At 36.6% G+C, this 26,377-nt stretch overlaps 2 protein-coding genes across 3 annotated transcripts in view; both read left to right on the forward strand.

Annotated features, from left to right (window-relative positions):
- col6a1 (collagen, type VI, alpha 1) overlaps positions 1-1,684 on the forward strand; it is a 29,874-nt gene extending 28,190 nt beyond the window's left edge. The window contains exon 35 of the mRNA XM_043252236.1: positions 26-1,684. Coding sequence (XP_043108171.1) covers positions 26-627 — 602 coding nt within the window. The 3' untranslated portion in view covers positions 628-1,684. The remainder of the gene's footprint in view (positions 1-25) is intronic.
- Positions 1,685-12,422: 10,738 nt separating this feature from the next.
- On the forward strand, positions 12,423-26,240 carry col6a2 (collagen, type VI, alpha 2). Of its 2 annotated transcripts, none has more exons than XM_043252136.1 (28): positions 12,423-12,626; positions 14,912-14,995; positions 15,502-16,109; positions 16,297-16,317; positions 17,220-17,285; positions 17,407-17,460; positions 17,587-17,631; positions 17,981-18,007; positions 18,104-18,130; positions 18,219-18,263; positions 18,349-18,402; positions 18,482-18,544; positions 18,648-18,710; positions 18,791-18,844; positions 18,934-18,969; positions 19,051-19,113; positions 19,238-19,300; positions 19,408-19,470; positions 19,617-19,679; positions 19,766-19,816; positions 19,895-19,993; positions 20,072-20,134; positions 20,698-20,733; positions 20,809-20,854; positions 20,942-21,094; positions 21,201-21,656; positions 21,755-21,793; positions 24,776-26,240. In XM_043252136.1, the coding sequence occupies exons 2-28, from the start codon at positions 14,926-14,928 to the stop codon at positions 25,375-25,377; spliced, it is 3,030 nt and encodes a 1,009-aa protein (XP_043108071.1). In that variant the 5' UTR covers positions 12,423-12,626; positions 14,912-14,925; the 3' UTR covers positions 25,378-26,240. The 2 variants fall into 2 exon arrangements, with proteins under 2 accessions (XP_043108071.1, XP_043108072.1); XM_043252137.1 differs by having other exon boundaries at positions 12,423-12,622.
- The last annotated feature ends 137 nt before the right edge of the window (positions 26,241-26,377 follow it).

A 26,377-nucleotide genomic window follows, 5' to 3' on the forward strand; every position in this document is an offset into this window, starting at 1 on the left:
GTTACACCTTCTTTTTCTTGTCCAGTTTCATTTACTGACAACACCGATGTCCTCATCATGATGGACAGCTCGGCGAGCGTGGGCTCCAAGAACTTCGAGATGACTAAGGAGTTCGCACGAATGCTGGCGAAGCGCTTTTTGTCAGCAGAAAGAGGAGGCCTCCAGGTGCGGGTTGGCGTCGGCCAGTACAGCAACAACGCCAATATGGAAGCCGAATTTTCCTCAAACACCACCCAGGTGGTCGCTCAGATCGCTGAAGCAAAATTCCAGAATGCAGGTACACAGATAACAAACGCTCTCAGCTTCGCCATTGACCGCTTCAGGGGTGGCCGGACGAGGAAGAAGAAGCTGCTGGTGTTTTCAGATGGCCGTTCCCAAGGCATCAACAAAATCCAAATTGAAAAATCCGTGGAGCAAGTGAACAACGCGGACATTGAGATGTACGTGCTGGCCGTGGGCAACCAGGTAAACGAGGCTCACCTTCAAACCTTGGTGAGCGCAGGACGGCCTTATGACAATGCATACGCCTACCGCCACCTGTTCAAAGTGTCCGACTACCGTTCATTGGTCACTGGGGTCTTTTACCAAACTGTATCCCGCAAGATTTCCCTGGTGGCGAGGGTGTGATTGGGTAGTGGGAGGGGTTCAGGAATAAAGAGGGTGGGTGGCAGTATAGCACAAGCTTTGATTGTTTTTGTTTTTTGTCTGTTTTTCATGTGAAAGGTATATCTCAACTTAGAAGGTTTTTCATAGTCTCTTACATTTCATAAAAGACAGTAAATGATTGTGTCAGATTTCTTACAAAATGTTTTTATGTCACTTATTTGTTTGTAAGTAAAGCGATTAACCGAGTTTTTACAGATTACGTTAATATCGGAGATGGCTTCTAGAGCTTTGATTTTACGACTGTGTTAAGTTGTCCATGACTGCCAGAAATTAGCATTAAATAATATATCCACTGTTGAGGGCACGAAACATTTTTAGTGGTAAGGGGCTGAAATCTCTCTGATGTCATCTCTCTTTGATGCTGACTAGAGGTTATAGCACACTGGGCCCAAAATGTTCGTCCGAAATTTTCACATGTTGAAAAATAGATTTGATGTTGTGTCATTCACGTTTTACACACTTGCCTCTGAAACTTTCGATAAAAATGCGAATCAGGTTCGATTATCTGCTTTTTTGATTTGTAAAATGCATTTTGATGAAAAGGATGATGAATGTGGAAAAAACTGAAAAACACATGTGAGAATTTCCTACACAGTGTGCTATGGCCTTTAGACTATTTAAAACGCAAGTCTTACAAACAGGGTCCAAAATGAAGACATTCTTATCAATCAATCAATTTATCAATGAACCAATCCTCCACAATATATGTTTATATATATTGTCAAATATAATTGTAAAGGAATTATTTTGGACCTTGCTTGCTACCAAGTCCAAGCAATTCTTTATTTGCATTAGTCTGTGGTACACTTCTTTGTTAGCATTAAAAATAAAACTTGAATATAAATTTGGTGCTACCAATGTAAACACTACACTAGCTCCTTTAGTTATTCAAATGCAGGTTACTTTAAAATTGTTTTAACCAAAGAATTTACCAATAGGCTTCTCATGTCAGAAATGTATTTGAGACCAGCCTCGGGTCTATTGTAAAGGTATTTGAAATAAAGGATGCTACACCCCACCGCTAAGGCTTCTGCCATGTCTCTGTCTCGAAAAACATCTGCATTCCACAACACACCAAAATACTCTGTGAACGATTAGAGTCAGTTTAGTTGTTAAATGAGAATGTCGTGAATTGCCTTTTCCCATAATTTATCTCCCTGCATATGCCGCAAACATTCAGCCTCTAATACATTTTTGGCTGTTGACTGTACATTTAAAATTTTCGCTTTAGCCAGTGAAGTAACAATGATATAAACATAAAAGTAATATGGTTCAAGTTGAAACAAGTTATTCATATTTTGCAGTTCACAAGCTTTAGTAGTGTGTATTTAAAGGTAAACTAATACATATTATTAATAATAGAAAGCCATTGTCATTTTTGTATTCTCGGTTTTTGTCCTTTTGTACATTGACATAAGATATTCTGTATCCCATAAAAGAATAAATTCTGTAAACTATGAGCATCGCTTGATCACTTTGTTGAACAGTGAATAGGACTTCCTATACGTTTGTACAACACTAATGGCAATGAATAATGCCAAGTCTCCAAATGGAAACCATCCAGTTAACAACCACAACCCTCTGACAACATGCAATATGTCATTAGAGATCCGCCTGTGGTTTTGCTGTGTAACATATGCTTTTCTCACTCCAGAGAACTGATATCATCCGACAAGACCATTTAAACTTATCCATACAATTACTAGTTGGAAGAGAGACAGGAAACAGGGCAAAAATGCATTTGCTAGACTTCAGGATACAGAATTTTCAGCATCGCTACTCCAGTCTTCAGTGTCACATGATCCTTCAGAAATAATTAAATACGCTAATTTGGTGTTTAATAAACAATTCTTATTGGTATTCATCTGTATATATGTGGGATTCATTCATTGCACTGAACATTTCCATAAATTTCTCTTTTCTTTTAAAAGCCAGGTGAATGAGATCAGTGATCAGTGGTAAACTGCTGGTTCGGTTTATTTAATTCCCCGAGGTGAGAAAGCATGAAGAGGAAGCTGTGGTGTTACTCGCTTTAGCTGTAAACAGATCCCATATGGATTCGTTTTAGCTATTGTATGATTTCTCATTGATGTTCATTTTTCCCTAGAAAAGACGTTGAAGAACAACTGTGATTCATTAAATTAATAGTTTCACTAGAATCCTTTCAAGTAAACAAAACACTTAACGTTTGCATTGCCAAGCATAGCTTAACGTCTGCCGCTTCATTCATCCATCTGACCTACCTTAACACATCGTTAACGTCTGTTAATAATTAATGAACCAGTACTTTAAGATAACAAACATATTAATATCTGAGGGGTCAGAATCTGTTACTGTTTTTGATTTTTTCTGTACAGAGAGCGTAATGGTACACAGACCTAACGGTTTGTTACCGTGGTTATGGGGTCACGGTTCGATACAAAAAGGAAATGCATTCTTATTTATTTATTTAGAACAGACAGTAGTGTTATACAAAAGGTTTTGATAAAAGGTTTTTTTTACTATTTAAAATAACTGTTTTCAAATTGAATATATTTTAAAATGTAATTTATTTCAGTGATTTTTCAAAGCAAATTTTTTTGCATAATTTCAGTGACATGACACTTCTGATTTTCTGCTCAAAAACGTATTATTATTATGCTAAAAACAGTTAAATAGATTTTCTATAGAATAGGTTCCTTTGATGAAAAGGAAGTTCAGGAGAACAGCATTGATCTGAAATGTCTTTATCATCACTTTAATTTAATTTCATTTCATTTTACACATTAATTTCTATAATTTATAAAAAAAAATACTCCCAAGCTTTTGAATGGTCTAGTGTATAATGTTACCCTTTAACTTAAGATAAATGCTTATTTTTGGATCTTTTTATTCATCAAAGAATCTTAAAATTGTACTCAACTATTTAAAATATTGTCAATAATAATAATAAGGTTTCTTGAGCAGCAAATCAGCATATTAGAATGAATTCCTGAAAGATTATGTGACACTAATGACTGGAGTAATGATGCAAAAAAATAGATTTGATGAATACATTATATATATGTGTATGTGTGTGTGTATATATATATATATATATATATATATATATATATATATATATATATATATATATATATATATATATATATATATATACATATATATATATATATATATATATATATATATATATATATATATATATTTAACAATATTACTGCTTAAAATTTAAAGTACAAAACAGAATGATCTGATTTCATGCTAAATAAGTCACCTGCACAAAACAAAACCCACTAGCCAGACTTCTTCCCTGACAGGAAGCCTGTGCTTCTTATAACTCTCAGAAACACCATATCAAGACTCCATGTTGCATGCCATGTGCAGCTAGTGTCACTGCCTTCTCTGACATTGTTAAATCTACAAGATCATCTCCGGTCAGGGATTCAGTAGCAGTGGTGTAATTTTGCCCTCATCTATTAAGGTTTTGCCCGTAGCATCTGTTTCCTTTCCTAACTCTCAGGAGTCTGCAACCACATCAACCATTAGCCAATATTAAATTACATAGTTGCTTCTGGTGTTTCCTTGTAAGTACAGTATATCTAATAGTGACCACATCTTTGAATTTACAAAAAAGACCATTAAAGCATGCTCCTCTAGACAGCAAGGCTCAGAGCATCATTGATATTTCATGGCATGAGCCCATTTCAAAGTTAACTGCATAATTTAATGTAGAGATTTAGTCAGGCCCTTATTTTTCAGTAATCCAAACCTCAGTCCCTGTCGTAGATTATGAAGACACACAAGCTCAGGAGTTCTTAAAGATGCCATAAATAGTTTTTTTTACTGTGTTTGCATATTTCCTATTAAAACAGATGGTTTCGGGAACATCAAAAGGATTGATCATGATTCCGTTTTACTTTGTAAATAGTACAGAGCATCTAATTGGACAAAAATCACATCGTGCAGGAGTCATCAACATTTTTTTTTAGAAAGACCATGAACAAAAAAAAAACTTTATCATTGTAACAGAAGGGGCTCAGACAACAGGTGAGTCTTTTGTTTTTTCAACACTCAGTGAGCTGATGTTAATCAAGCTGGAGAATGGCTCAGGTAAGAAAGCAGCTTCAAAGTAGATGATCTTGAAGTAAAAGGTCCTTGTATCTTGTAGGATGGCTGGAATAGCACACACCTCGGCAGTTGGAGACACTTGGAGAACTGGAAGGAACACCGGAGGTAAGCAACAGGTAGGTGGCCTTTGTATAAGCAGAGGGATGATAGTGAGTCCACTTTGCAGGTACGGGATTGGAAGTGATGAGCGAGGAGTGTGCTTTCACACTTGTGCAGATTGGATGAGTGATAGATGCAGGTGCTTAGAACGTTTAGTTTGTGGTAGGGTCCACCCAATCCGTGACACTCAGTATGGGTTCAATATTTTATCACCAGAAAAAGAAATGGTTTCGATTTATTTTTTTCTGTTTTGTTGCTTCAAATAATACCCCCTTTGATTTCCTAAGAACAAGTTTTCCCAGTTGGAGCTTTCCCCGGAAAAAAAGCTGCAGCTGCTAAAACATCTTATTCTAATTCAACTTTTTTTCCCCCAGTCATTGGGCAAATTCAGTCTCTGATTTTACGATTTCTTCTTAACTCAGCAAGAGCCTGAATAATTAAGTAAACCAGATCTGCTGTTTATTGTCAACAAACAGTCAGCAGTTTCAGAACACAAAGACATTCAGCCTTTTGACTGGTTTCAGTTTTTTTAATTGTTAATCTTGCCAAATTTGGTGTTACAGTCTGTTTCATATTAGAAGAGATGCAACAAGTTTGCTTTAGGAGCATCCCAATAATATAAGTTCAACAGTACGTTACAAGTCCATTCTGCCAAATCATGCCTGGAGCACCACATGCATGCCAAACCCCAAATTTCCCACAGAACAGCACTGTGGCCATGGAAACGGGCGTATAGAGGTGTAGGAGGGGTTTTGGGGAAGAGGTTTGGTCCAGCATGCCCAGATAATGACTCCCAGCTGGCTTTTGAGCACCGAGAGCCAACATCTGGAGGCATGCGGTCACAAAAAAATCTCGGTTAAAAGACGCAAGTCGCCTGCAGAAAAAAGCAAGGGCGCGAGCCACGACAAAGAATGAAAACAAAAGAGGAAATACGTGTAAAAAGACTGGATTGCATAAATATATCAGAGGAAATTGAAACTTATGTTTCGTTTAAATTTAGTTCAAAGAAATGGGCACGCACACACACGGGGAGTGAGGATTCTTTGGGAAGGCAGAGGAGTAGAGATGAGATCAAATCAGAGACGGAGAGAAAAACTGGTGGGAGAGGGGAAGGAAAGAATTGACTTGAATGGTTCAGCAGGGTAATCCCACAATGCGCTGTAATTTGCTTGAGCAATGAGAGCTGTGAGAGCTTCATGGTGGGAGTTTAGTTTAGTTTAAACAAACTCCGTCCAATAGTGAACCGCAGGACCGGGATACCAAAACCACGGTTAAACACTTAGTCAGATGACACACGCAATCTTGTTACAGCTCGTAGGAGAAGCTGAGTCACAGGCTTAAATTAGGGGGGGGGAACTCGCTTGAATCAAAACACTTCATGTTATTGTAAGCATGGATCTTCACTAACATAATGGAGTCATTATAATGTGATCTACTCTGAGGAATTAATCATTTAATGAACTGAGCTTTTCACTGGAAAATCAGCTATTCTGATTAATGGTAGAATTAAGGCAGCATCTAATTAGCTGATTTAAAAGTACTCAATTTTGGCTACGCAAATAAATCGTTGGATTAAATTAAGATGCAGTTCATGGAAGAACTCATGGAAATGTGTCTCTTACTTATCAAGCAAAGGTGAATCCCAGAAAAACAGGTTACAAGTGCTTTTTAAATTGCAACTTAAGATACAGAAACTAGAGATTATATTTGAATAATAATAATATGTGAAAACGCCATTTTAAACAAAAACTAAAAATCCCGAACATCTCCAGGTGAACTTTGAGCTATTTTATTTTGTTAAACCCATTTGTCTACATTATTTCAAATGATTTTTAAAGTAACGATGTTTAAAGGGTTATTCTAACCCAAAATGTAAATGTTGTCATTAATCACCCCCCATGTCGTTCCAAACCTGTAAAACCCTCATTCGTTTTGTGACTGTCCCATTGACCGCCAAACAAATAACACTGTCGAGGTGCGGAAAAATATGAAAGGCATTATCAGAATACTCCATCTGACATCAGTGGTTCAACCACAATGTTATGAAGTGACGACAATACTTTTTTGTATAGAAATAAAACTAAAATAATAACAATATTCAACACTTCGGGACCTTAACATATTTAAACGCGCATTTATGTGTCACGACTGACATAGAAGAGCATTGTTTTAATTTTCACATCCCTTTAACACCAGAACTACTGGTAATAAACTACATTACCCATGATTCCGCAACACAAGCACACACAAAATCTCCAGAAAATTGTGAGAAGCAAGTTGCACAAAAAGATAACTTAAGCACCTGCCTATTCCACCGACGCAATGGGAATGATGTAATAGCTTTCAAGCAACTTAAATATTGTATTTTAAACTATATTTTGTTTCTAGATGTATTTAGTCTTTAAATCAATAGTTCTATATTCCTCCACCATTTTTACTTGCCATTCACAATGCCTATTGGGACTGAGGTTATTTCCTTCATTAAAGTCATTAAACAGTCCTGTACTTATGAAGTTTGCGCAACTATTTTGCTGCCACAGTGGATACAGTCAGCGGTCATTACGTCTGAGCGGGACAATAGTCTTGTTCTCCGCTGTCACCAGTCGAGACCAAAGGCCACCCGCTGAGAAACGTGAACGATTACGCCGACTCCCCAAAGACTAATTAAAGGTCGCAACTAAAAAACGGCCGGCCTCATGGACAAACACGAGCAAAATGAGTAATGAATATGTCTTGTTCAGATCTGCACCTGCACCAGCCAACACATTGGTTAAAACGCCTCATCAAATAACGGTTTACAAATTCGTCCCTCCTCTGTTTAACCTGGCCGGGATGAGAGCGCAGCCCAACGGTCTAACAGAACACACTGTATTTACAACACACAAGTAGATGACTCAGTGGAACTGTCAACACACTTCACTTGGAATATTCTATGAATATGTTTTACTCTGTTTTCCCATTTAGGTAATCTTTCCCGCGTTCTCAAAGGGATTCACTGTTCTGAATCGCTGGTTACGGAGAACGAGGGAACGTTACGTAACAGGTTATGTTGACTATAAAACTTGGAATTATTGTGATCGCACCATATGCCACTTGCAATATCACATATCTGGTTTTTAAAAAAGCAGACTAAATGTTATCTTAAGCTAAATGTTATTTGGGCCGCCTCGGTTTTATTAAAAGCAGATCTGCGCAGTAGGGACGGGTGCACTAAATGGACGATATTATTTTTCTGAACCTGAGGTTTTGTTTGAAAGGAAATTGGTTCTGCTGCTAATTCCAAGATTTTAAAGAAACTCTGGATTCAACATGATTCTGTGATAAAGAGGACAGATGACGCGCGCACATATTCTGAGGGTTTCTCACACCATCATTCATCAGTTGCTCACGTTATGTCTTTTTTCCTAATTAACCTTTAATGTTTTGAATATCAAATTTTAGAGGAATGAGTTACTGTGAGCTCTTTAGAATGACAGAATGAGTCCGTTTATTGATTAATGGGGTTTTATGGAAGCCAATTTTTGCCCCATTAAAAACAATCATGCTTTGGTAAATCATAATTATGACATGAACTGTAATTATAAGATTAAAAATTTAAAATGTGACATAAGTGATAATTATGGCAGTTGAGTTTAAAAAGACTTTGTCATAATTGGTACTTAGTCTTACAAATGTTTTCACAATTGTCTCATAATTCATCTGATAATTTTGACTTTTTTGTCATGTTATAATTACATTTTTTATGTATGACATCATAATTTTGACTACTTTTGGTAGAAATTCTACTCCCGTAATAATCCTGTAATGATTTTTAACTTTCATGTAATAATTATGACTTAATCTTGAGCTTATTACCTCATAGTTAAAACTTAGTATTCATAGTTTGGATCTCATAATTACAAATTAATATTTTGATTGACGTATTATGTATTAAAAGAGCACTTTTATTGTCAAATGTGGTTCAAATAAGCTTCCAATAATAGCTTATGAGTTTAAAAACAGTACTGAAAAGTGCTCATGTATCTTGAAGCAGAGTTATTCTGCAGGATCTTGATGTAGAGTAAGTCGTTTTTCGTTTGTGTGCTTGTAACTGGAGGGAAGTGTGGAATCATTCTTGCAGTGTTAGTCATCCAGTGCCTCTGAGACAAACCAGACTCAGTCTCCCTGCATTCAGACCCCTTCCATGCCCTTTTTTTCCTTTATCCTTTTCTCTCCTTTTTAAGGAAATATGAAAGCGTTGCCAAGAAACAAAGAAAAAAAAAAAACCTGAAACCCATTGCCGTTTCACAAGTACTGCCTGATTATTCTGCAGAAGTTGGGCTGGAACAGTGTTTCCTCTCTGCACTGATGCTGCCTCTATTCTCTTCACAGAGGTGCTTGACATTAGAATTGTTTTCAGTTGGAATTTTTCCAGAGTAACGTTTAAGCTGATCGGATGAGGGAGTCAAAGCTCGGATGCATGCTGGTGCTAAAAGACAGGAAGATGCAAATCTTAATATCCAGCCATAGACGTTTAATATACAGACACACAATGAAGAAAAGGAGATGATTTCAGTTCTAAATGCGGAACAGGCTTGTTTTCATCTGCTGTCCTGAGTAGTGATCTGGACTATAGACTATAGGTCACAGATGGCTTTGAAACGTGTATACATATGTTTGACTGTGGTTGGACTTGATATACAGAACATGTATGTATGCATACGAACATGCCGCACACGAAGTGTTTAAAAGTCAAAGGGTAGCAAAAAACGATAAAATCCAGCTGCAAACTGTTGTTATGTCTGTGTCAGTGTGTGTGTGTGGGGGGGGGAGAAAATGCACATCTGTATGAGCTTATGAGTTTGTTGTGTGTACGCAGTCGAGTGTGTTAATGTTTGAGCCTTTGATTTGTTACCAAATAGCAGACCTACCAAGTGAGAATTACTGTCCAATCTTCATCAACACATTGGCATCACTTTCACGTTTATTTTGCTTAAATGCCCAATAAAACGTATGGTGCCCGGGGGGCAGCCGTGTTTGGTTCACTTAAGTTTGTTGTTGACATATTAACTCGTGGGAATGCGATATTATGATGTGGCCATGAGATCTTTTTGTCAAGGTAACGACATCTTGAATCGATCTCTGATAATCCCGGGTTGCTATGGTCACAGGTTTGTTGTGACCACGACATAATATCACGTTCCCATGAGTTAATATGTCAAAAAAACTAAGTGTACCGAACAACTCCCGGCACCGTGGAAAGAGCTCCATTCATACTGATTTTAACGGCCCTGTTTTATTCCACACAAACCAGACAATTAAAAGAACACGTTTCGGATCTTTATGCTGGAGCAATCAGCACAGTATACATACTTTTACATATAAGTAGGGCTTAAAGCAACCGTATGTAGGTTTTTTAAACCTTGATATATCAATTTCAAAAGCACTTTAATGGTACACTGTGCTCATAAGGCGAATGGCTTCTGTTTCTTTCTCACACTCCTGAGGTGTTTTTTGGTGCAAAAATTACGAAATGAATTAGCAACAAATGTACGTGTACAGATTTGCACTGGACTAATGACAGTAATATATTTACCACTGTGAATTCCACTCAGTTAACTATAGGCTTCAAAAAGAAATAAAGACACTTAATTTTTTCTCGATTTAACAAACCAACTGTACTTTAATGCATAAAGACTTTGGGTTCAAGTCTATTTGAAAATCAAAACCGACTATATATGCTCCACCCCTCTAAAATGATGCGTCTTCTCTGATGACTCATCAGCTCATTAACCACGCCCCTCCAACCACAGCATTCATTTCTCAAAGAAACGCCCACTTTACTACATCCAATCAATTCGCAGTATTAAAAATAAGCCACGCCCTCTATTTTTCTCATTCAATAATCTGTTTCTCTCTGAAGTAAAATCATTTGCAAACTTCCAGGTTCATGTCGACTTTAATCATCAGAACAAACTTCACACGCTACATTTAATAATACCTCAATGTTCCCTGAGTTTTACCAAAAAATATTTATATATTTTATTTGTCACATGAACATTGAGGAAACGATACATTTTACTATATTATAGGAATCTTACTTAGCTGAACGTCCCGCTGAAATGTAAAAAAACCCCAAAAACTTTGCATGAACAATGTATAAACACGGATCACTTTAAAGGAACATTGTATTAATGTAACTAAAAGAACATTTGTTTGTAATTTAAGACAAGCCAACAAGAATGTTTTTGTTTTAGGGAACATTTTGTGTTAGCTGGGGCTCTATCATCATGGTGCTGAATCATATTTAATGTATACTGTATCCAATCAGGGCTGAAATTATTTAGTACAGCATTAAGTAGCCTCTGTGTCTTTCCCTCTCTTTTCCTCCTGCATTTGGGATATAAATGGCTTCTTTTGTAACCTGGGTTCATTGGGATATTTGTGCAAGTTATATTAAATCTGTGGAAAGGATGTGGAAGACATCTTTTCTCTCTCCCTTTCTTTTTCACCTCTCTCTCCCCACACGGGGGGAAATCCCAAATCCACCCACCCCGTTTCTCCCACATATGGCGGCATGAAGAGATCAGTAATTTCCTCTGCTCCTCAGATGGTGCCATATGATTGCGTTTGAGGTTTATAGTTGTTTTGTTCCCATTTCGCAGTATGATTGCTTGCATACGGTTTCGGCAGGAGTGAATCAAGTGTGTATTTTACCGGGTCTGCGCAAACTCGTGTTTATGGGAGTTTACTGGAATATGAATGTTTATGCAGATATCTTTTTTGGTGAAGGTGACTCAGTGGAGTAACTCTGTCATTTGTGACTGGGGCACTCTCCGACAGATGCCCGCGATTTGGAAATATTTAGTTACGCTGGTCCGTGTAACTGACTAAGGAAGCGACTGTGACCAAGCCTCTTAATAGCATGTCCATATTTATCCTCAAAATAAGAAAAATAAATAAATGATAAAAAAGACAGTATATACTGCATATGAAAATGCACCCCATTTTTAAAATAACTATAATTATAACAATTTTTAATACATTTCTTGACATTCAAACGTTATTCTCATGACAATTAAGCACACATTTTTAATACTATAATGGAAAATCATAACATTCTTATCACCCTAATATGAAATCAGTTGTGATATAAAAGTAGAATGGTAAACAACAACAACAACCGTAGGCTATATATGTATGCACACACAGACCGAGAGCATTGAACATCTTTACTAATAACATCTGGCAGCGATTTTCGCACGCATTCTCTAGAAAACTGCAAATAGAACTCAAAAAAAAAATACCAGATGCTATCCATGTGCATTTCATTAGAGCAGTTCTACAGAAGAAAGTCATGTGAGAAACACTATTAATTCAGTACACGCTTTTATCTTCTTTTTTTTAAATAAATATAACTCAATAAGATGTCCTCACTCTGGACCATACACCCCTCCTCGTAGTCGTGAGAGGTGGCAGTGCGGTCAGGGAGTGTGGATGCACAGCGCCGCCACGCGGACAGTAGAGGCGGCGCACAGACGCTCCGTCTCCTCGGCTCTGCCGAAGGAGGGACGAGAGACTTCTGTTCAAGCTGGGAGAAGCGCAGAGGAAACTTCTCCTGCAGCTTGGCTTCTCGCTCACTCACTCACTCACTCACTCTTATTTTGGACTTTATTCTGATTTCTGCTTTGCCTGGTTCGGAATGTATGTTTGGTGACCTTAAAACATAAATCAGCTCTCGAAAAGCTCCCGATTGCCTGATCTTGGGGTGGGTAAGTGATGTCTGACTTTTATGTAAACTTTTCAGTGCGTTTCGGTCTCTGAAGAGTGGAAGCTTGGAAATGCCCAGGCGCACGTAGTTGCACATTTTCGGGGATTCGGTAATCCGTAAATGCTTGCTCCTTAATTTCGTCTAAAAACGTTTTATGAATAGTATAAACGGCTTTGCATGCTTTATTTGTGATTTTAAAACTCAGTATGTGTTGCATGTACTTACTCAAGGTCATGCTCAATATGTCACATGCGCGTGCTGCTGCTCTTTTTGTTGTATTGTAAACTTACTTTAGATATTTAGAGTTTAGAATATGGCTATGTTAACAGTATATTGCATATTGACTAATGGGCCTGAAGTACAGTACCTGAAGTTATGGTGCGATCTGTATGATAAACAAAAAAAATCTTGATACCTAATATAATAAAATGTAAAATAACTAAGCTTTTTTTATATAACATGTGAATTATAATTATTTAGTAATTAGTCATGTCATTATATCACCTGTGTTGGGCGAATAGCGAAGCGTTTATGGCATGCATATATCAGATCAGCTCATTTTAATACATTTACATTTAGTCATTTTGCAGACACTTTTATCCAAAGCGATTCACCTTAAAGAGGCGAACAGATGGAGAAAGTACTAAACACAAGGCAAAGCTGAGATAAAGGTTTCAAACACAAAATACTAGTAAAACCTCACAGTTTGTTTAACGTCGTTTCTATTAAAGCAGCCAGTATAATTAAAGTTGCTTTGACAGTTCAGTAGTAGTGAGATCAATTTTAGTGTGATTTGGCATCAGGCGAACTGAGATGAAGAGCAAAGAGAATATGAGCTCAGATTAGTAGATCAGATTATTTTGTTTGGAATGAGCAGCAAATAACTATCTCCTCTGAGACAAAAAAAAAATATCTCAGATTAATTGTCTCTGATTGATATCTGGCAGTCTAGCTATATACAGTAATCGCAAGGACTGTGATTGGTCCATATTTGTAGCATCTGCATGGCGCCTTAGCAGCAGTCCGTACAATAACTCACAGATGAATAATGACAACGAGAAACGTTATTCGTTCCATTAATACTACACAGTGAAAAGTAAATGACTATATTATTATTATTGCATAGGCTGACACTGCATCTGAACACTTAATAAATGACTTCCGGGCAAGTAAGCCACACCCTTTCAAGCAGTGACCGCCCATTTTATACGGTTGCCTTGGTTACGGTTGTGGTTAACAACAAGTAATTCCCATCAATTTTCTCTGAGATTTTAAAACATTCGAGAAAGGCTTTGTAGTTAAAAGACTTTATAATTTTATAAATGAAGAGTTATAAAATTTGAACCAATCCAACCCACTGTGATTGAAGATTTTGTTAGATTTTTTATCTGATTTGTCAAAGAACACACATCTTTGTGGTTGCATAAAAAAAAATCCCGTAGAACAGAACAAGTTTCTTCAGGTAACATTGACCACGCCCTTATTTTACCTAAACGTTAAGACCTCTTTGTAAAAAGCCAATGGATTTCATGAAACGAAATGCTATTACGTTCTAGGTTTTAAAACTGCAAACGGAACAAATTTATTGTTATTCAGCAACATTCGTAATCAAGACAAGCTCGTTATTCTACAGACGCTCGATTCATCTCTGGCTCCAGTAGTGTTTACGCATATTGTAAACAAATGAATCGACACGACTGCAAAAGTATGAAAGCTAATATCCAGATTTACAATGAAAATTGAATTTGGGATGAATTTGAATTGAGGAGGTAAACAGGAGCTAGAACTGAAATGTAAAAGCGTAAAATAATATTAACGAATTTATGGACCACAGTGACATAACAGTTTGTTTCCCAGAATACCTTTCAGTGTTCAGTTCAACAGCTTATGCTTGATTTTTAGTCTGTTAACTCTGTTTGAACATCTTCAAGGGCATTTCTATAATATTTTTGTATAATATTTAATTATCAAACTTAATTAATGAAATAGTGTCTTGTATAAATCCTCCTTTTTTACGTTTTTTGTTACCGGTTTAGCAGTTTCTGTGCTCCCTGTTAGATGGATAATGCAAAAGATTCTCAATCCATGCAGTTTTAATTATCGTCGTTTTATGATTGTGTGTTCGAAAAACTGTAAGTGGTAAATCATCACATTCACGCTAGTTTTGCTTTCTTGAAAAATTCCTTGCTGTTTTGTAAATGTAATTGGCCTGCCTGGACGTGTCCACAGATGGGCACAGATTCTGAGTTGTGTTGTGTTGTGATCATGGTTTGTTTGTGCGTTCAGGAAGGAGAACGAGGATGATGAGGCTATCGATCCTCCTTCTGTTGTTTGTGGCCGTTCACATACAGGGCCAGACTCCCTGCATACGTGAGGAGACGTTTACTTCACTCAACGATTATTCTGTTGTATTCTACGCATTGTTCATTACACATTCGTAACACATATTATTTAAAAACATGGATACATTTAACTGGTCGAAAGGACATTCATAATTCATGTTGTTAAAACATTCATTAAAGTTTTTATTGTTGTTTATGACAAATTTAATGCATCCATGTAAAAGTTTCATAAGAAAACAAAAAAAATGTCATACTGACATTTTAACTGACATTTCTTGATGGAAAAAAAAACATAAAATGTATATATATATATATATATATATATATATATATATATATATTTGTACCATTATAATGACTAATTACTAATTTCATCTATTTAAAATAAAATGTATGTTACTTACCCCATACTTTTGAATGGTAGTGTAATTCTTTTTATAATAATAAATAATACTTAATGTTAATATTACTTCATGTTGTGACTTAATTTGCCATTTGTGTTCTGTCTCTCCCTCTATCTCTCTCTCCCACCAGAAATACCTGAATGCCCAATCCACTTGTACTTTGTCATCGACACATCTGAGACCATAGCTCTGCAGGAGAACCCACCTGGCAGCTTGGTAGAAAGCATCAAAAAGTTCACCGCTGCTTTTGCGAAGAAACTAGAAAACGTTAAATACAAAGATTTAGTCCAGATGAGCTGGTCTGTAGGAGGCCTTCACTTCTCTCAGCGGCAGGAGATCATCAGTGCCATCACCGGTAAAGATGAATTTATCTCTAAGCTGATGAAAATAAATTACCTGGGCAAGGGCACGTACATTGACTGTGCCATCACCAACATGACCCAGCAACTGGTCCGCTTCCCATCCAAACCCAATGCCAAACGCTTCGCGGTGGTCATCACCGATGGTCATGTGACCGGAAACCCATGTGGTGGCATCAAGGTGGCGGCAGAACGAGCACGTGATGAATTCATTAGGATCTTCTCTGTGGCATCATCCAGGAACCTAGAGGAGACGGGACTCAGGGAGATCGCTAACTCACCTGCTGGAGTTTTTCGTAACAAATACATGGCGGTTGATCTCACGGGAGTGCGGCCACTCATAGTGCAATCAACAATCGATCGCATTTATGACACGATGGTAATGCAATGCCTTTTATACTTTTCTTTTGGATATGCAGCATAATACCCTAAAATTAAGAAGCTGGACGATTTTCAGATGTATTTAATGACAAAGACACTATTATTTAGTACTGCATTCATATTTGCTGTGAGCTAAGGACTATTATTATAATAATGTTCCTTTTTGGTCTTGTTCTTTCTTACAGCTTCATCTGGCTTATGAAGAGGTGAGATCCATATCAGTGCATTGCATTTTTTTTTTTATTGAGTGCAGGGATCCATTCTCGGCCCTCTTTTTTTTTTTTTACATGTTCCCCATGGGCTGAATACTCAACATAAATTATCATTGATTCGCTGATGACCTCTAGCTATATCTTCCAGTAAAACCAGGAAATGAGGTTCCCTAGGTTCCCTTATGTTCCTTATTATGTTCCCTCAACTTGGCTAGCAGTGCTGACTGTCAATCCACAAAAGCAATATGTGCTGTCAGGTCACATATTTAGTAATAATAGTAATTTAGCAATGATATTTAGTATTATATATGATGAATTCACGTTAAATTTCAAATCCATCCTGTCACCAGTGTCAAACAGAAAACCTTTATAGTGGTGACATCTGATGGTTTTGACAAATTTGGAGGTTTTCTGTTGATGCTTGATGCTAATAGAACCTACTTCAGGAAAAAAAAAAGTAAATATTTCACATAATTTCCTCATAATTTGAAAGATTGTGTGACGCGGGAAATATTAACATTAGGATTTTAAATATTCTTAAATATTCTATAAGACTTGATGTATTGATTTACTAAGTGGGATGCTCAGTGACAGCTGCTCCTGATATACCATGATTTTTTGCATTTTAATCAATATCTGACTCTATTGAGGAAAAGTGGGGACAGAACTTGAAACCTAATGAAAAATTTGTCAATGAAAAACAACAAAAACAAAAAACTAAAAATTTATTTTTCCTTTTTTATCATTTATATGATTTTTATCCATTCATATGAATGATTAAACCCTTCTATGTGTACACCCTGTTTTAGATGTAGAACAACAACATGAACAACATTTTTAAAGTCTGAAAATGTCATTACAATGTTTTCTAATTCAATTTTATCGTTATTTTCCAGTGCTACTCTACGAAATGTCTGGAGACTCCAGGACCTCCGGGTCCACCGGGAATCAGGGGACAGAAAGTGAGTATCTTAAATAAACTACATTTGTCTTAAAAAGACAGCGCTGACAGAAAGCTTACTATGAAGTCATTTTACTTTTTCTTTCTGCTTAGCACTTAATCTAACGTCTTGATTATTACAGGGAGCTAAAGGAGATAATGGCGACCCCGGTCTCAAAGGTCAGAGAGGACGTCCTGTGAGTACAAACCAGTTCTGTTGAATTAATTTGTTAAAACATTGCATTTAAATAGAAGACTATACGCTAAATTTAATGTGTATTCACTTCAGTACTGTTTATATTAACTCATGTCAAAACCTACAGGGAGATCCAGGTATTGAGGGACCCATTGGACATCCTGGACCTAAAGTAAGTTTTTCACAATTCCTCAGATGTGATTAAAATCTAGTAATAAACCAAAATGTATTTACCAGACCAATTAATCTGTATATAGTATATATAGTCTATATTAAAATGATTAAGTGTCTTTGTTTGGCTAATTACTAGAAGGAAACTATACAGCATATAGGCTAATTTTATTTATTTTAATTCTCTTCTCATTTTTATTTATTTAATTTTTTGTGATGTTTAAGGACATATTGTGTTAAATGCTCAGTTGACCTCATGCATTTCATTTCAGTTTTCTTCTGATTAACATGTTGCACTTGATTTATCCAGGTTACTGTTTATAACCACTCCTCTGTTTATTCTCATTTAGGGAGAGCCTGGTTTCAAAGGTGAAAAGGTATGATTTTCTCAATGTTATCTATAAAATTTAATAAATATGGTTGACTTATTGGTAATGCAACAAAAACGTAACATGCAAATGATCTGTTTTCAGGGAGAAATTGGAGCACAAGGGAAGAAGGTAAGCTCCTTAGACTGTGTACTTATTATTTTATATACATGCCGCATCTATTTTAAAATATTTATAATTTTTTTTCTTTGTCTAACAGGGTGTTGCAGGAATAGCGGGCCGTAACGGAACAGATGGGCAGAAGGTAAGTCATATATGTGAGGTAGTGAAGAGTGAACAATAAACAATAAAAATATAAAAATTTAAGTAAATGTACTATTTTTTAACAGGGAAAAATTGGAAGGATCGGCGCTCCTGGCTGCAAAGGTGACCCTGGAGACAAGGTGCGAGTCTTTTTCTTTTGGGATAACAGACACTAGTATTAATATTACGTCTATTAGCATATGAATGTACCTTTTACAGGGCCCTGATGGCTATCCTGGAGATGTTGGAGAACCTGGTCCACTAGGGTCTCCGGGAGAAAAGGTACCTGAGAAATTGCAGAGAAAAAAAAAAATTGACATTTAGGTAAGAGCTGTTCATTAGGCATTGTGGTTTGAGGTGTTAAACTCTCTCACTTTCTTCTCAGGGTGATCCAGGTCGTCCAGGAAGACCAGGTCCACTTGGGATAGCTGGAGATCCTGGACCCAAAGTAAGATTTCATAACTACAGAGAGTACACTAACATTAGTAATCAATAATATTAACATGTGCTCTCTGACACCCCCTATAGGGAGAAAGAGGAAGTCCCGGATCACCTGGTATTCCTGGCCAGAAAGGATCTGCTGTATGTATTCGTTTAATTGTGATCATTATTGTTATTTTAACGGTGTAGATTAGAGATGATATTAAAGAGAACTTTGTTTCATTTTATAGGGTACAGCTGGAGGACCCGGACCTAAAGGAGACCCTGTGAGGAATGCTTTTTCTGGTATATTTCCCATTTAAGTATAGCACGTTGACTTTTGGTCATATATACTGTTGTCTTTTTAGGGAAGACGAGGAGACTTTGGGCCTAAAGGCAGCACCGGAAATAATGGGCCAAAAGGAGAAAAGGTCAGTGTTGACTTCAGTAAAAATTAACTTTACAAAGAATTTGACTGCAGGAGGGGAAGCCTTGGTATTTAAATATTATTTTAACAATGTCCTGACTGATTAAAATATTTATAATGTTTGACAGGGTGAACCAGGTCCTGAGGGACCCAGGGGTCTTTCGGGTGAAGTTGGCAACAAAGGATCCAAGGTAAAAATCACTATTTGGCAACAGGTCATTGTTGGAAATGTATTTTTATTGGTTTGGTTTGGTTGATAAGTATCACTGAAAAATGCATATTTTTTGGCTTTTGTTAGGGCGATAATGGACTTCCAGGACCAAGAGGCCCACCAGGAGCTCCTGGAGAACCAGGCAGAAATGTAAAAATTGCAAACTTTTGATAAATTACATATTTGCAAGGCATTTCACAGTAAGCACAGGCTAAAAAATGGCTGCCCTTTGGGCTTACTGATGATGAACTTTTTTAATCTGCATGAACAGTCAGCAAAGATCATGTCTATTACAGGGTTCCCAAGGTGACTCAGGGGATTCTGGCCCTAGAGGTGATCCTGGCCCTCCAGGACCAAAGGTACATCACACAAAAAAATCTGATGGTTTCAAAATCAATGCTTGCATGTCTGTTGGAAATACAAAATGGTGATTCTTTTGCCGTAGGGTGATTCTGGCAGACCTGGATTCAGCTATCCTGGACCAAGGGGACCTACGGTACCGTAATGAGTTAAATTTGTACTTATACTGAAAGAAACTTTAGACAAATACATCTAATACATATGTATTTAACAGGGTGACAGGGGTGATAAAGGTTCACCTGGACCAAGGGGAAGTAGGGGAGACTGTGGACCAAAGGGCGACCTAGGTCCAAAGGGAACTCCTGGAGAGTCGGTCAGCATACTGACAATAAAATCAAAATTAAATGACATTTGCAACCTGTTTTAATTTCATAATTTCATTGTGTTTCAGGGAGAGCCCGGGCCTCCAGGAGAACCTGGACCAAGAGGACCTAGAGGAGACTCAGGAAGAGATGCAAGTTTATTTTTTATTGCATATTAATGTTAAAATGATGTTTTAATAGGGCTGGGTGATAAACTATATCATATCAATATTGCAATAAAATGTATGTCTAATGACGATAAACTGTTTATATGGATCACTCTAACAGTCTATCACACAGAAATAAACAAAACAACAGTGAGTCAGTGCATGTAATATAAGCCTAATAAGCCTACTTGTTCTCTTTCATAATATATGTCTTAATATACAAAGACGTGCGCACGAACTTCATCTCCATAGCTGCTTCGAGAATTGCTTCATTTTGGATAATTTTTCTTTTCAATACACTCCATTCTGTGCAATTTGTAAGCTTGTTTTTTCATCTCAAGGTCGAAAAGCACTGAATGAATAGCATGGTACCTTTGATAATGGAAAAACATTTTTGCCCATATCCCCCGGCTCTACATTTGAGATGTTTAATTTATATGTCCCTAGAAATTACTGTAAATGTTAACATTAAACCAAAATGTGAATATATAATAGGGTGATTTAAGTGATTTTTTTTATGAAACCATTTCAAATTGTGTACTTAACAGGGTGACCCTGGATCAGAGGGAGACCCTGGCCTTACTGTAAGCATTATATAATTAAATTGCTCAAAACGACTTAATGAAAAAATGTTGAATATACACTATATTTTTTCTCAGGAATGTGACGTCATGAACTACATCAGAGAGACCTGTGGATGCTGTGGTAATATTCTCATACTGAGATTCATAAAAATCATAAAAATAACTGTATTGCTGCAGTATGTTCAGTAAATGTTCTTGTCTGTTTCAGACTGTGAAAAGAGATGTGGTGCGCTGGATATTGTGTTTGTGATTGACAGCTCTGAAAGTGTGGGGTTGACCAACTTCACCCTGGAGAAGAACTTCGTTATCAACACCATCAACAGACTGGGCTCAATAGCAAAAGATCCCAGTTCTGAAACAGGTCAAAAGCCAGTTAGCATGCCAATTACAAATCGGCTTACTCTAAGTAGCAACGCATAAGCATTTTCATGTAATCTAACAAAATTTGTGTTTGCTAAATATCTCAGGGACTCGAGTCGGCGTCGTCCAGTACAGTCACAATGGAACATTCCAGGCCATTCGCCTCAACGACTCTAAGATCGACTCAATGTCCGCCTTCAAAGATGCCGTGAAGAAGCTTGAGTGGATCGCTGGAGGAACATGGACGCCTTCTGCCCTGAAGTTCGCCTACGATAACTTGATTCGCGATAGCCGTCGTGCGAAGGCTAACGTGACAGTGGTTGTGATCACAGACGGCCGGTACGACCCTCGTGATGATGACAAACTGCTCAATTACCTCTGCGCAGACACCAGCATCGACGTCAATGCCATCGGTATTGGTGACATGTTCGACCAGCCGGAGGAGAACGAAAGCCTTAAGTCCATTGCTTGCAGAAAAGATGGAAGAGTCATGGGAATGAGGCGATTCGCTGATCTGGTCGCGGAGGATTTCATCGATAGGATCGAGACTGTACTTTGTCCAGGTGAGTCCTACCCTGACTTTACTATATTTTTAGTTTACTGTCTTGATATCCAGAAATAATTCTCTTTTAATTACTTTTATTTTCTTGATTTGTTGTAGATCCAGTGATAGTTTGCCCTGATCTTCCATGTAAAAGTGGTAAGTGTGTATGATTATGTACTCTCATAATTGCTGAAAAACATTCTGAATCTTTCTTACAGTTAACTCAATGCATACAGTAAAATACATATATTTATTATATGCATTATTTTCTTTACATAAGTGCAAACTTTTTATAATTTTTATAATTTTCTTATTTTCACAGGATTTAAATGGATATGAATAGGGGGAAATACTCTATACATTGCATATAATCAGTTTTATTTTAGTATGATATATATATATATACGAGTATAGCATTCATTCATATTAGCTTTTATTTTTAAGCTTTTAGTTTTAAATATTCATGAACTTTGGTAATTCTATTAGTGTTTTGTTGTCATTTTAATATTCCCATTAAGCTTTTATTTATTTTCAGGTTCTACTTTAACAAACATATTTATGTCAGTTATTTGTTAAGGCAACATTTTCAATTTTATTTTTAACATTTATTCATCATTTTTTTTATTTTGCTTAATTTCAATTATTGACAATTATTTTTTACTTTTAGTTACTAGTAACAGCACTGCATACAATATTGTTCAAGGCCAGTTATTAGATGACACAGCTAGCATGCTAATTCAAAAAAAGAAAGTCATATTAAAGTCATAATAATATTTTTTTTCCGCAAACTAATCTGAAATCCACAAATGATCAACTTACTGCATTTTTGTAATGAATGGTTCAGTACACATAACAAACGTTACAAGACTTTTGAGGTATGCATCTCATATGGACATGTTATGAATATTAATCTTACACTTGTTATGTGTGATGACCAGCCCAGTCTCACAAGGGAAATGAAACATTATCACAACAAAGGTGTGTAAACAGCTGTTTGGCGACATTTCCTTATGGGTACGCCAGCAAAATGCACAATGGTCGAAAGATATCAAACCAAAAATTAAATCAATCGAAACAGCAACTAGGCAGAGCCAGTTGCTAGGAGGCCCCTAAAACTATTGTTTCAACACTCACTTGCAGATGACGCCCTTGCAGAGGAGTGGAAGGACAGTCCCATCCCAACCACTGTACTAAGCCTCCCAAACTTATTCAACAATCTACAAGAGGCCAAACACCCCGATACCTACACCAAGGCTGTAGCTACATTGGCTTACGCAGCCCAGATGGCTAAACTGTCCTCTGAACCTGACAAACAGAGATGGACCGATCTGTTCATTGACTCATTTAGAGCGATCTATTCCGATATGATGGGAGACCCAAACAAAGCTCTTGGCTTGTGTTAGGAAGCATGGGATTGGGCATTTCCAAAAAACTGATAGCTTGGCTAAAAGAATACACTTGGCCTCATTGTAGAGTTAAAGTAGAAGTAAAAAGCTAGCTGGTCTATGCATGAATATAGTATTTGCGTTATTAATCGATTGCTGCTAAAACCTCTCTTGAAGATGTAACATATAATTTGCAAGAAATAGCATGTAAAATATTTAACATCGTGGCCAGTTATCAACCACTTACATTTGTTTTCTAGCCTCTGCTAAAAGCAATTCTGCGCTATGAAAATGTGAAATGGCAACCTGACCTCGCTGCTTTTTTAAAATCTTTTTTTTTTTGCATTCATATATGCAAAATGAACACATATTGAACAGATGAACAGATTTTTCGACACTTTGCTTGCATAGCATGCTCTCATCAGCATATACTTTTTTGCTTGATTCCTCAGGGCTTCTAGGATTTGAAGGCATTTTGATCTTTTATAAATGTTTCGGTGTTGTGAATATCAAATATAGTGGTAACTGATAAATGTTCCAAACCTGTATGACTTTCTTTACCCAAACTGTTTTAAACTGTGATTTTTTAAAATAAATATAAAAACAGAATGACCAGGAGTTGTCAGACTCCAGACAGGGAAATAATTAAAGTAAATAAGTAAATAAGTAAATTCCATTAACTTTTATTTGAAGAAAATTCATACAGGTTTTGAATGACACAACCAGATAACAATGACTGAATTAATTTTTTTTACTTGATCTATTCCTTGAAAGCGTCTGTAAATGAATGAAAAATTTCAGTTTTGCATTTTGCACATTAAGGCTGAATTCACAAGCTTCACATAGGTTAGTGAAATATCAATGGCGCTTTTTAGTGCAGCTTTGCCATGGTCGACATTCAAATAACTACTACATTAATATATACTACTATATATATATATATATATATATATATATATATATATATATATATATATATATATATATATATATATATATATATATATATATATATATATATATATATATATATATATATATATATATATATATATGTATAAATAATTGGTAGGATAAATTAAGGATTTGTTTTATAAACTGCTTTAACAATGCTATAGCATATTGTTTTATTCCTAAACAAAAACAAAAATTTTTATTTTCTGGTTAAATTTAGTTTTTAAATTGCCCCCGAAAGTTAACCTGCTATTTAGGCAATGTAAAGCTGAGTATCTGACATATTTTTATAACAGCAATTATGTACTACAACGGTAATTCAGTAATATTTTTTGTAGCCTCCTTATATAAATGTTAATTGTCATTTATGCTTGAGGATTATCTCAGTGAATCGTTTTGAATGGAAATACGTATCAATGTGAATTAGCTGATATTGACTATACATGAGTGAAAGAAAAATGGACTAAGAATGTTTTTCAGTCTGCCATTTTGGACAATAATGAGATTGCTCTTGGTAAGATTATGTATATTTAGTAGTATTATATATGTATACTGTATATCAGAAATGTGCAATGAAAAAAATTGCAAGCTCTTGGACTGCAAGAAATGCGACTTGAATTATTTCTGACAAATAAATATCTTTAGCAATGAAACATTTATTTTCATTAGGTTTATTTGCTCTAAAATGAACCTTATCTCTTTAAACTAACACGTTTATTTAGAAAAACTCAACAAATCTCCACTGGAGCAAATCAAGCATGTCAACCGAGGCAATTATTGTTGTTTTTGTATTTTATAGAGCCAGCTGTAGCCAACTGCATCCAGCGGCCTGTTGATCTCATCTTCATGCTGGATGGCTCAGAGCGCATGGGTCAGGAGAATTTCCGTTATGCTCGTGAGTTCGTGGAGAACGTCGCCAACCGCCTGACCCTCGCCCAGGGAGACAGCGATGAACGCAATGCCAGGGTGGCTCTTCTGCAGTATGGCGACGAAAACCAACATCAGCTGGGCTCCAAACTCACCACCAACTTCACCCTCATCGCTGACTCCCTGGCCAACTTGAGGTACCTGGATTCTACTTCCAATGTGGGCAGCGGCATTATCTACGCCATCAACAACATCGTCACGAGCAGAGGCACACGATTGGCTAGACGAAATGCCGAGCTGGCGTTCGTCTTCATCACCGACGGGGTGACCAGCAACAAGAACCTGGAGGAAGGCATTAGCGCCATGCGCAGGGCAGAGGGCGTTCCCACGGTGGTTGCCATGGGCAGCGACGTTGACAAGGAAATCCTAGCGAAACTCTCGCTGGGAGACCAGACGGCCATTTTCAGGGGTCAGGATTTTGCTAGTCTGAACAAAGCCAGCTTTTTTGAGAGATTCGTTCGGTGGATCTGTTGAGGGGTCTGTTTTTCTTTTAGTTTTTTTGGGGGGAGTGGTGTGTCAAAAGGTTCAGCACAATGGTTAGAATAGAACTGATGCATTTTATTACACTAAATCTATGCAATTTATGCACATATATTGTGGTAAAAAAGGTTTGTTATGACTTTTTAGGATAACCTGCAACTCTTTCATTGGATTTAATTCAATGATTTCACCAGTGGGAATGGGCTTTGGGTAGAAGAAGACACTGCAGTAAACCAAGAGGCCAAGTTATTAGTAACACTCCAAAGAATATGTACTGAATGTGTATTTTGACAAAGTTGCAACTGTAGTTTTTCTCTGTATTTTTATTCCGAAAAGCCTCTAGCTGATTTTTTTTATATATATTCTTATACACAAGGTGCTAAACCAGAGTAAGACTGGAGTTTTTCCTGCATATCATTATCAGATGCACATTAGTAAAAAGTGCACTAATTCAGGGGTTCAAGAATTCAAGAAAAAGCACACGGGCCACATTCATTGTGTATCATATAAGATTAAAATTATGCCTAAAAACGTTCGATTTAAATTGACTTAAAAATGGCCTGCAGTAGCTGAAATAAATCTATGCCACCTTCCACAGCACATTTACTCTTAAACCAACACATGCTTAGAAATTAAAATTCAATCAAAAATTATTTACAGTGAAGTATAGAAGCTTCTTCACCTACACTTTAATGTACAGGATAATTATGAGACAGTTATGACCACAATCAGTCTCTTACTTCTAAGAATCAAAAAGGTACATTGAATATTTCACATGCTGTTGGACACTTGAATGAAGATTTCCATAGTTGCTGTCAAAATAAATTTTTACAATAAATCAAGCTGTGTTAACACAACTGAGGTGTCTTGTGTTTTTTGTTTATTATGCAATATTCTGTCTCCGGGTTTGTTTAAAATGAACGAGAATCTTATTCAGTTATACCCCAATTTCGCCGTAGTAAATTATTTTTGTTCTGCGCTATCTTGCTTGTTT

The sequence above is a fragment of the Puntigrus tetrazona genome, chromosome 11, assembly GCF_018831695.1.
Source record: "Puntigrus tetrazona isolate hp1 chromosome 11, ASM1883169v1, whole genome shotgun sequence".
In the NCBI taxonomy this organism is placed as follows: domain Eukaryota; kingdom Metazoa; phylum Chordata; class Actinopteri; order Cypriniformes; family Cyprinidae; genus Puntigrus; species Puntigrus tetrazona.

What these genes read in the sequence shown, in the direction of transcription:
- col6a2 (XM_043252136.1), top strand. Translation starts at nt 14,926, where the DNA reads ATGATGAGGCTATCGATCCTCCTTCTGTTGTTTGTGGCCGTTCACATA. An exon ending in ACGGAACAGATGGGCAGAAG is followed by an intron (nt 18,264 to 18,348) that starts GTAAGTCATATA and finishes ATTTTTTAACAG; the next exon opens with GGAAAAATTGGAAGGATCGG. An exon ending in CTGGACCAAGGGGACCTACG is followed by an intron (nt 19,817 to 19,894) that starts GTACCGTAATGA and finishes TGTATTTAACAG; the next exon opens with GGTGACAGGGGTGATAAAGG.